An 11969-nucleotide genomic window follows, 5' to 3' on the forward strand; every position below is an offset into this window, starting at 1 on the left:
ACAAAATGGGGATGAAAATCAGATGACACCTTCCCTACATCACTCACGGGCTGTGAGGAAAGCACTATATGAATGTGAGAAATTATTTTCAGTAGTATAGTACAAGTACAGTTTGCAATGAAGAAAGGTCCTAATTTTCCACCAAAGCTGACTATCATCACAGCCATCAAAATACTTAAAAGTTTACATACATTAAATGCCTGCCCATTTCAAAAGTATTAGTTGCTATTAACTTCATTTGTTTGTAATATGTCAGAGCTGTGCCCTACCCTAAATCATGATTTTTGCCCATGTACCACCACACCTATTACTGACATTCTTCTCCACCCCCCCCCCCCAAAGTTTTCTCGTGGAGAAAAATGCAAGAGAATATTTGGAATAGTTTGTGGCTGTGAAGCTAGTGATTGATTGATCTTGGCTTTTTGGCATAAACAAAGGCAGTAAAAGGCAACCTGCTTCCTGGCATATGTAGATTTCTCAAAACTTCCTTACAATTTTTTTATTTAAGTATTTAAAGTGAAAAGCAAGTTTCTATAGCAACAGTACAATCCTGTCATGTGTAATATGAAGAATGTGAAACCTGCTAGTTGCCATGCTCTCACAGGGTATATAGAATAGGCCCCCCAATAACCCTTACTGTTTCTTCAGTCGTTTTTTACTTGTGTCCTATTCTCTGTGACCCCATTTGGAGTTTTCTTGGCAAAGATCCTGGAGTGGTTTGCCATCTCCTCCAGCTCATTTTACAGATGAGGAAACAGGCAAACAGGGTTAAGTGACTTGCCCAGGATCACACAGCTAGTAAACATTTGAGGCCAGATCTGAACTCAAAAACATGATTTTTCCTCAGTCCAAGCCAAGTGCTCTATCCACTACACACCTAGCTGTTTATATGACTTCTTAGAGGTACTGGTGCTCTCATGGTTTCCAGAGAACTCTCCAGGCCTTCAATTTCACTGAAATGATGACATTTATGCCTTTGATTGTGAAAATAAAATACAGTATGTTACGTTACTAAAGCTTCAAACTGCACTAAGACCTTTTAAGACACTCCACATGTTCTTTAATGGCAGTATCCACCAAAAGGCCACAAGACGTAAAGACACCGAGAAAGAGGTCTTACTTTCCTGGAATAATGTTCCTGTTGTCCCAGCTTTATGTAAGATTAGAGTTTGCCCATATTTTTAGCCTAGTAGATTGATTTTACATACCCTCTCCCCGCCTCCCAATATAATTTTATGCTGACAGTTTATATTTTCTAAGATTCATCTGTACATATTAATTTTTTTAAATTGCTATTACTTATGCTGATGTTATTTCCCCTCTCCAAAAGAAATATGTCAAATTTTGATGTTGGTATTGATTTTAAGCGATAACTAGGCTCTTGGGAAGGTACCAAGATTCTGCTAACTTTCTGATCACTGTGAAGTCATATTAAGCTAACAAAGTAGGACTGGGAGAGCTTGCCTTAAATTTAAGGTTACTTTTTATTTACAATTTCTGGGAAAATGTACACTTTTTACATGGGCTACTTGTGCAAAATTACTTGAACAGACTGAGCTGCACAAAAGATGACAATGGACATAAACAGAACATTTATAAGCTGTGTCCCACACTGTCCTAATAAAGGTATCATTTGTCACAAAGTCCAGACAGCCTTAGCCTGAAGGGTTTTTGGACTTTGAACCAAAAAGAGGAGGCTGTCGTGAATCTGAAGGGGCTAACACATACTTACTGCTTGATACGGAGCTCTGGATTGGGCAAATATGAAGAAGCAAGATGCTTTTTGCCAAGAGGTACTTCATTCTTTGGGTAATTTAAACTCAGAAGAGAGAGAGAAAATTGTAGGGACAGCTTCGATCCTCCAAAGTCAATAATGGATCTCTTGTTCTCAACCAACATAAAAACCAGAGTAGGAGTTTCTTTACCTCCCGACCTCAAAACCGACAGATTTTCCCTTCAGTGTCATACCTAGTTACTAGACCACAGTTATAGCTCTAGTTAATACCTGAAAATGTGAGTGGGTGGGGTTTGTTTTTCTTATTTAAGCAATGCTCCTATTTAACAATATTTTTCCTTCCTGTCATTAACGTACCATCTCCCAGGAATAGCCCAGACCAACTTTATAAATGGATTACTTTACATGGAATCAAGTTTTCCCAAGTGGGAAAACTCTAGGTAGAGTAAGTGCTTCAAACTCATGCTCCCAAGACCAGCCTGGACTAATTTTCCATCACTTTAATCAATTGAGTTTTTTTTTTAATGTGCATGTGTGCATAGAAATATGTTATGAAGCTACATAAGTAAGTACCCTTGTGTATAACCATTATTTTAAACGCTTAGCGGAAAGTACGGTTAATGTACGATACTATCCTAAAATTGGAGTTGAAGTACCACAGAAAAGGAATTCAGTATTAGTAATTCTTTTACAAGTAACCCAAGTACAATACATTTGACTTTGTAGTAGGTGTTCTCAGATGTCAGAAGGGGAGGGAGGAAAGAAAGCTTCAGCAAGGAAGGGTGGCAACAGCGTAACAGCTGTTTTGTTTTCAACAAAATTAAGGTAATGATGCTAATGGGAAAAGAAGGCAAGGGACAGACAGGATTTTTTCCTTATGACCAGACTGTTCGTTTGTATCATCCTGGGTCAACAATCACGCCAGCTCTGTTCTACTATTGCCGAAACTCGCTTTTCATATTCTCGCTTGTTCTCCTGGTATAGCTGAGCAGCCTGGCTGTTTGCTGGACTGTTGGGATTAGGCTCATCCAGTAAAGACTAAAAAAAAAAATAAAGGTTCAACTTGCCAACATTAAAATTTTTTTTTTCAAAATAAAGCTAAACTATGAACCAGAGCTATTTATTTGACTCAAGTGCCTAGACAGGAAATGTGTCTAGTCTCAGCAATTCTAGTAGAATATTTTCTAGTGGCCTGTGCCTTAATATAATTTACAAACATCAAAAGAATTAAGCAAGGAAAACTCAGCTATAATTTCCCCTTCCCTTATAACATTAAATTATGTATACAAATGCTCAATAGACGTTAGTGAAACTAGAAAAATTCACCTGTATGGATGTCAAAATGGAGGAAACATCATAGGTTGGACTCCAACGATTCTGAAGTATATCCAGGCATATACTACCATCTGCATAGACTAAAAGCATAGCTGTATCAGTACACATACTGTACCCACTGCTATTATGACCCTGACAGTGTACACAAAGTTGGGTGTAGTTCTTTAATAGGCCATGTTAAAAGGCACTCGCCTGTGTGGCCTTGGCCAACAAGCTCAGCATTTTATCACAGCTCAGCTCCTCTGTGATTCTAGCAGGCCTCCCTCATGTGGGATGTTTGACTAAGCAGTGGGATACTGGTCAGGTAAGAGAAAACATCTCTGTCTCCAGGAGAAAGCAGATATCATCTACCTCGCTCCGAAAAGGAAAAGGCCAGAAGGGCAAATGATGTTAAAATATGCCAACGGATAATTATGATAAAAGAGTAAAGTGTCAGAACTAAGAACTCACAAGATGTCCTTAAAGGACGATCATAATAGAAAAACATTTTTCAAACCAAAGCTGGCTGTGCTGTGAAAAAGAAGGGTTGCTCTTAAGCCATTTCAGGTCTTTCCCCAATTTAACTCTCCCCCCTCCTTCCCCCCAATAACATAATCCCTCAACTGTTCTGCTGCTGTTGCCATAGCCACACTCAAACTGCAGGGATTGTGACTCAGCTTATAGAGAATAAATATTGATCCCACTGTGCCTAAGAGGGAGCTTGCCCAACTACTAGGAAAGCCTCATCCAAGAGCCATTTAACTGCTCTTACTTTGGAGACAAAACCTTACTTTGGCCTGCAAAACCTCAAGTCCTTTAAGGGAGAATTTAGGGTCTGAGGACTGCTGGTCTAGGAAGTGATTTCACTTCCCCCTACCCACCCCTTCAACAAAATACTCTGCTTTTACTGAACTGGAAGCAAGCAAAACCAGCTGGAATGCATTGTACAGATAAGTACCCTCCCACAAGAAAGACAGGTAAAATGATCACTATACTTACCATTTGGATGAAACATTTTAGAGACAAATCTTACTGTAGGTGGTTTGTTTGGATATTCTTCTGTGAATTCTATTGTAAGTTTAAATGTGCCTGTAGATAGAAAAGTTTAAACCACCATATTTACAAGCCTTTCAACTCAATATTGATTTGCTTAGTAATAGCTTACATTTGTATTTGGCTTTAGGGGGCGCAAAGCTCTTTCCTCATAGCAGTGTGCACGGAAGGAGTACAAAAGCCATTCTCGTTTTTTACAGATTCAGGGAGGCCAATAGATTTGCCCATGATCATAGCTAACAGAATTTGCATCAAGCAAAACAGATACATACACGTCTATGCATATCATTTGTGTGTGTGTGTGTGTGTGTGTGTGTGTGTGTATACACACACATATATAGAGAAGGAAAAGGCAGGCAAGATGACACCTCCAGAGATGACACCACCCAACTCTCTTTAACACAAGTTCTGTTTTACTACTCTAAATGTTGAAATTGCTTAAACCAAGGGTGAGAAGCCTTCGGCCTTAAGATCACATGTGGCCTTCTAGGTCCTTACGTGCAGCCTTTTGACTGAATCCATCCTTGTTCTATAAAATTTAGAAGGCCACAGATTCCCCACCCATGGCTTAAACTGTTTTACTCAAACTTTAGAACAGTCCATCTTGGGCTCAGAATGACTAACTTTGATATAACTAACCATAGCAAACCTAAAATAAAACAAAACCACTTTCTAAAAAACTACTTACTCTATGAAGTCCACTTTCCTTAGCTTGACATTCAAGGCCCCCCCCAAAATGGCTCTACCCTTCTTACCTCCTCCTCCTTCCCCCAGAGGTGTACTCTCTGCTCCAACCATATACTAGGCTTCCCGTTCCTGTTCCTTCCTCCCAACACGGCCCATGCTCTTTTTCCCCAGTTCTTCCCTATTCCTGTAATGCCTCCCTTCCCATCTCAACTAGTCGATCTATCCCCCCTTCTAGGCTGGGCTCAAATGTCCCTTGAATTCAAGCAATCTGATTCTATAGCATTTTATAATCCTTGTAGATGTAGTGTGTGTCCAAGTACATAAACTAAGATACGCTAATACACACACCTATCTTCCATACTATTTCTATTTGCTTCTCCCTCCAGTGTCTAGAATAGTATATTATGCCCACTAAGCACTTACTATTTCTCTTTTTTAAACCAAAAGTAGGGAACAGAAACTGTGAGTTGTAAAGTCCTTTAAAGCAGTGGTATCAGACTCAATTAGAAAACGGGGATCCCTAAACCATACATAAGGATTCCTGTAGACTGCAGGTTGGCTTAGAAAATCACATGTTAATATTATATATGTTTTATTATACTTCATTTTGTTAAATATTTCCCAATTACATTTTATTCTGGTCCAAGCTGCACTTGGGAGTGTTGTGGGCAGCATATTTTGACACCTTTGCTTTAAAGGAAACATAGCCAGACTTAAGATTCATTTCAAGTAGAAAAAGTAATAAAACTCTCAGTTTGAAACTTTAGTTGTCCAATATGGAACATTAGTTAAACAGTGACTCCTAGAAGTACAATTCCTGAAACACTTAAGATTCCAGAAAACAATATCCCATTCCCAGTCTGGGGGATGGTCCATGTCCATGGATAAACACAGAAGGTGTAAGTCTGACACAAAATTAACAGTCAGGCTACAACAAAGAACTAGCAAAAGGTACAGACTACTTCCTAGCAGTTAGGCTCTAAGTTGCATTTTTTAAAAAAAAATCCCAACTACAGAGAATTTGAACAACATAGCACTAATTATAACAACACAGCACTTTTTGTAATTCTTCTTGTGATACTTTTTGTGATTTATGTTCTAAAATTTTAGAGGAAAAAATATACTACTCAAGCATTCAACATCAAATATTTAAGTGATATTCTTACACACTAATCATTTCTGTAAATAAAATCCCATTATAAGTGCCATAAATGGAAGATTTTAATTGAACATAGGTCTGAAAACTACATTCCCTTCATGCCTGTATCACACAGCACTTCAGTATACAAAATCCTTGACATTCAAATCACCAATAAACAGTTATCTTCATTATTCACACTAATAAGGGGATGAGTGACAGAGGTCATCCAGAAATCATTCATATTTGGTTTTGGAATGTCCCATATGACTCCAACAGATGTGTCTTCCTATTTGTGTTTTGTTTAGATTGATACTCAAATGAACTGGCATTTATTTAGTGGGCATCCATGCACCATGGTAGAGGAGGTGACCCTTAAACAGAGATGTTTACCTGACTTTAAAAAAATGGGCATCAATGATAGAATGACTGGGGTTCTATTTATCAGACAAGGATAAACCAGATCTTACTCAAGAACTGTGGGATCTGTAAAACTTCTAATAACTATTTAAAAAATAAATTTGAGAAGCTTATCTTGGACTGACATTATTCCTTTTTCCAAAGTTATGTTTTTTTCAAGTTTCTCTGCTACCAAGAAAAACCAATCACCAACTGCCCAACAGCTTTCAACTGGCTCCCAAATGCCTTGCATAAAATAGAAACTGTTCCATCTGGTATTTAAAGCTTTCCCCAGTCTGGTTCCAACCTACCTTCCCAGGCTCATTTTATATGATTCCTTCATTACAATTTTAATAATATTTCCCCAAATCCTCAAAACGGTCTGGAGATACCCTTATGTTCCCAAAGGTTATTCCAGTGGAGTGTAAGCTCAAGCCCTGTACCAAACTGGAAGGGCTTTGAGCACTATATGATGGCCACAAGTTGGTGAATTTTTCTGCTGCAACTCTTGACAGCCATTTCAGTTAAAGAAGAATTAGACTCTGTCAGTGAAAGAAAGAATACTCACACCAACAAAACTGCAGATATTTGAAGCATTTTTTTAAGGAAAAAAAAAAGAAATCAAATGTCATGGAATAAACTAATAAACTCTTTATTACCACCTGGTCACAAATCATCTTTTAGATCTTTCTACATCTAGAGGATGTAGGAAAAAAAAAGTTTAAGCTCTTCTTTAGTAGCAGGGACTTTCTAAATACACAGAACTGCATGAGTGCTTGAAGCTTCAGAAAGTTCAAAGAGTTCCCATCCCTTCCAAAATGGTATGTTTATTCCAATTTCAGAATCTAATTAAATTTCAGTTTTCTAAGATCCTAAAGCAGGAATCTGACTATATCACATATGTATTAAAATACACATGAATAACAATTCCAAAGGGCTCAGATTAAATTTTATATCTTTCCCAGACCCATTGGTTAGAAAAGGAATTTAACACCAACTTCTGTAATGTCCTCAATTTAAGAGGCTCCTTCTCTGCTGACACAAAAAATACAAAACTTCTTTGCAAGATGGTGACTAGGTACTTACAAAATCATCTTGAACTGAGCTTCCTTCCCAAAACTCAGTAGCACTAATTCAGCCAGATGAACAATGAACACCAGTGTGACAAACATCTTATCACTGAAGCCAAGAGATTTCATGATACCTTCAAAGACATGGGGCAAGGGCACACTCAATTTAGGAGTCAGGAGCCCTGGGTTCAAATCTCATCTCTTAATATTTGCTAGCTATGTGACCTTGGGCAGTCATTGTAACTTCTCTGAGGCTGAGTTTCCCATAAAACCAGAACATCTCTAGTACCTAACAGCCAGAATGATTGCAAATGTCCAATTCAAGTAATATATGCGAAGCACTTTGCAAATGGAAAGTATTTATGTTAACTCTTCTTTAGTACCTCAAAAATTTGAGCTTGTTTAAACAACTCTTTAAGAATTAAACCTTAGTGTTATATAATCTGTATTGGTTTAATTTAAGTTAAGCCTTCTGAGAAGGCCAAAATGTGAGAAAGTACCAACTAAGCCATTAGCAGAAAGACTCCATACCTTGTTTTAGAGAAATCTGATGACTAAAAAGTCAAACTTAGGAAAATATCAATACTAAGAGTCTTCACTTTATAGAGAAGGATTTCAAGTTCCATTAACTTGAAACCTCCCTTAGTGCATTCAAAGTGGTTAAGTTTTTTTTTTTTTAAGGTTTCTACATAACTTCTTAGGAACATATCTCTAAAATAAAAAGGTATTTTTCCTCCCTAAGATGCAATGCCCACCTTGGCTATGAGTTCTAGCAGGTCCTAACGAGCTGGAAAGATGGAATACATCTCAGCTGGGACTCTGAGAGGCTCACCAGCAGACTGACGGCAGGATGATCTTTTTTTAACTACTACAATAACTCTCAGGCAATCTCCTAAATTAGAGCTCAGTTACAATCTGCACAGATGGAGGGAGCACCTATGCTACAATGACGGGATGGATGAGAGGTCCTCGATGTACTGAATCTACTCTCTTAAAGTGTGGTTGCAGAACTAATGGGGTGAGAGGTAGAACGGTGTATTAAGACAGAATTCTGAGGAACTTAGAGCCAGGGCCCTGGGTTTGAATCATGCCTTAAGATGCTTAGCTGTGTGACCCTGTGCAAGTAACTTTACCTTTCCACAGAGCCTCAGTTTCCTCATCTGTAAAATGGAGATAATATCACTCACTGTACTACCTCCCTCACAGAACTGTTGTGAGGAATGCACTCTGTAATCTTAAAGCACTATAGCTTACTGAGAGTCCCTGAAATGCTACTCCTATACAAGGCTTTAGAAATGCATGAGACTCCAGCTATTAAATTTTTTTTTTTTGCTTTTCTAGGTAGCAGTTTTCAGCAGGTTAATGTACGGATATTGAAGAAAACTCTCAGAAGTCTCTCGTAAATGTACAGATATTGAAGAAAACTCTCAGAAGTCTCTCGTAAACATCAATGTGTCTAGTGCCAATTTTTTATGATTTAAGGTATTGTCTAATCTTTGCATGCATTTAAATGATGAGACATTATCTCCCCATGATTCTCACTTCAAAATAACTTCAGCAACCTCTCTCCTTTGCTCCCTCCGGCTCAAACTGCACTTTTCCTTTAGGAACTGGTCATTCCAGAAACTTCCAAAGACTGATAGTAAGGTCCCGTAAGCTCTGAAGCTTATAAGGGTAGATTAAGAACTGTTTTGGACATTTTCTATTGCTCCTTATTTGCATAATACATTTGAAATGGCCAAAGGCAATAATGCGGTAGGTAGGTAAATTCTTTTTTATGTAAATCTTTTGTCTGATAAATGAATATTCATAGACTGGTAAAAAGATCACAGATAGACAGACAGATAGATAGCCACAGGTGATTAGTAACCTGAGGAAGCTACAGTATATACAAAAGGATACTGATTGTTAAGGAGTTTAAAAAAAAAAGAGAGACATATTCAGCATGGGCAGTGCCTTTTAGTCCTAAGAATGAGGTCAGTATGCACTTATCACATCATCACAAACAACCACTATTAAGGGAAGGTCCAGGTAGGTAAGAAATTCTTTCCAGCCCCCCCCCATCCTCACCCCCCAAAGTCAGACACAGTTGTGAAATAGCTAAACTGCCAACAACCATCACAGTGCTTGCTGTACAATAAAGCTGTGCCCAGCAGAAAGCTTTCTGAGGAAAATGAGATGGGAAGCCAACCAAAACAAATGCTGGGAAAGCTCAGCTACTAAAACAAATACACACTGTTAATGTGCACATAGAGCTTAAGTTTAAAGAACTAGACACAAATCTATTAGTGAAAAATTAAATCTAGGTACAAGTAACAACTCTTGTCATAGAAGAAATCATTCAACTGATTTTTCAGACCTTTGATTTTGTTGGTATTATAGGGAACTCTGGATGAAGAAACTACTTCTACCAATGCTGATCTGCAATGCCTTGGGGTTAAGTGAGGTGAAGTGACTTGCCCAGGTTCACATAGCCTGACCAGCCAGAGGCCACAGTTGAACCCAGGTCATCCAGCCTCAGAGGCTACCTATCTATCCACTTAACCTTGCCTTTGCAAACTGCCTTCTTACGCTCTATCAGTTCTTTTATTTTAATACTTTTATTTCGCTAAACAGCACCTGAAGAGGCAAGGTTACCCCTTGAAAGGAGAGAAGGGAGAACCTCAAGATATTCAGGTGGCCATTGATGTTAGTTCTAGACACTTTCACCATCAAGATGCAGGGTTAAATGAGAACTAATTTAAGATTTGTAGAGGTACCAAGATAGTGGATTCCACCAACTGGAAATTATTTTTTAATATATAAGAAACAAAAGTTGTGATTATTAAATCTTTAATAGTTTAAAACTGCTAAGACTTTTGGGATTGCTGAGTATTTTACCTTAATTGGCCATTAAAGGGCACAGTTAAACTATGTTTAGTTTAGTTTAGTTTGGCAAAAAGTGAAAAAAATAATCTCAGAATTTCAGAGTTGGAAGGATCCTTGGACTCCATGTAATCTAACTCCTACCCCAACAAGAATCCCCTGTATATAATCTATCTCCAGTGAAGAAGTCTCCTAAATCTGACTCCCTGTAATTGTTAGGAAGTTTGCCTCTTTGTACCGTTTCCCATCTATCTTGGCTAATCCTTCTTCCTCTGGACAGTTTTCAAATACTTGATAAAATCTATCCTATCTACTCCCCGAGAATGAGGATGTGTTAGAAATGACAGGCCTTCAAGTGAAGGGGACGAAGAGAGGTGAAGAGGAATAGAAGGGGTTTTTTTGGTATTGGTTGAGAGCATGAATGGGGTTGGCGATCTTTATGTCCAATAACTTTTAAGATTCTATGACTTCATTAACAACAGGTCGGGTGTGGAAATGAGTTTGAAAGCCCGGGACAGGGGCCGGGTTTCCGCTGGGCCAGCCACACAGCACCCACACTACAAAAATAAACAGTTGTGATCAGCGCTCTAGTGCCCCCTTTACAAGCCCGGATACAAGGTACCAAACTGGAGTCAGGTGGTCAGCAGCCTGAACAACCTGCCATACAAGGGCAGCTTACTCTCGCCTGCGGGAGGTAGAGAAGAAAGAGGGGGACGGGGCTGGATGAATGGGGACCCACTCCTTCCCCAGCTCAACAGCCGGCTCTGAAAGGGAGGAAGGATAGCGCTTCTTACCATCTTCAAATGGGGTCCCCTCGGGCCTGCAAGAGAGGGAGAAGCGAGGCGAAGTCAGTGCTCCTGGCAGGGCACTCGGCTGCCCTCGCCCCTTGGCCGGGAAGGCCCCTGCTGGCATCGCCGGGCGCGGGCCTCCCGCCCGGAGCGCGCCGCTTCTGCTTCCTTCCCAGCCCCGCAGGCAGCAGCACTCCGAGCAGCGGCTACTCTAGCCCCTGGCTCGGGACGGCCCTGAGGCCGTCCCGGCGCACCCGTCCCGTCCCGCTCCAGCCAGTTTCCCGGGCCCCCTCCTCCGCCTCCCCCGCCTCCCGCGCGCCCCAGGGCTCCCTGGGAGGACTCACCCGAAAATGACCGCGTTCCACACCATAATGTTGTTCTCCGACGGGGCTCCGCTGACCCCGGCGGGGGGGTCCTCTTGCAGCCTGCGGAGGGAGCGCCAAGTGGTGAAGCTCAGCCCTGCCCTGCCCGGCCCGGCCTGGCCCGGCCCAGCCCAGCCCGGCCCGGCCCGACGCGACCCCGGCCCGGTCCGGCTCGTGCACCCGGCTGGCACCCCGCCCCGAGCCCCGAGCCCCCCGGCCAGCCTCCGCTGCCCCTCCTTACCTCTTGAAGTCCCGCATGAGGCGCCGCCGAGCCGGGGTGGACATGTCGCGGACTGCTGCGGGCTCAGGGGTGGGGCATAGACCAGCGGCCGGGCAGCAGGAGGAGGAGGAGGATGAGGCGGTGGCTAGAAGAGGAGGAGGGGCAGGGGGAGGAGGGGGAGGAGGAGGAGGAGGACCGAATAGAGACGCAGCAGGCGCAGGGTCGGACTCCGACTAGAGCGCTGGAGCCCCCGGCCCAGAACAGGGAGGGCCGATACCAACCTAAGTGCCCCCAGAGGGGAGACAGAGGAGGAGGAGGAGGAGGCTGCACCACTGCTG

At 41.3% G+C, this 11969-nt stretch overlaps 1 protein-coding gene across 1 annotated transcript; it reads right to left on the reverse strand.

Moving 5' to 3' along the window:
• Nucleotides 1-1465: 1465 nt before the first annotated feature.
• UBE2A (ubiquitin conjugating enzyme E2 A) lies at nt 1466-11969 on the reverse strand. Its single transcript, XM_020975114.2, has 6 exons — nt 11653-11969; nt 11394-11474; nt 11056-11081; nt 4049-4138; nt 3062-3150; nt 1466-2773 (listed from the first exon to the last, which is right to left on the reverse strand). Exons 1-6 carry the CDS (start codon nt 11694-11696, stop codon nt 2645-2647), a joined length of 459 nt encoding a protein of 152 aa, XP_020830773.1. The 5' UTR covers nt 11697-11969; the 3' UTR covers nt 1466-2644.

This window comes from Phascolarctos cinereus, unplaced genomic scaffold, assembly GCF_003287225.1.
Source record: "Phascolarctos cinereus isolate Bilbo 61053 unplaced genomic scaffold, phaCin_HiC Scaffold_8;HRSCAF=390, whole genome shotgun sequence".
Lineage (NCBI taxonomy): Eukaryota > Metazoa > Chordata > Mammalia > Diprotodontia > Phascolarctidae > Phascolarctos > Phascolarctos cinereus.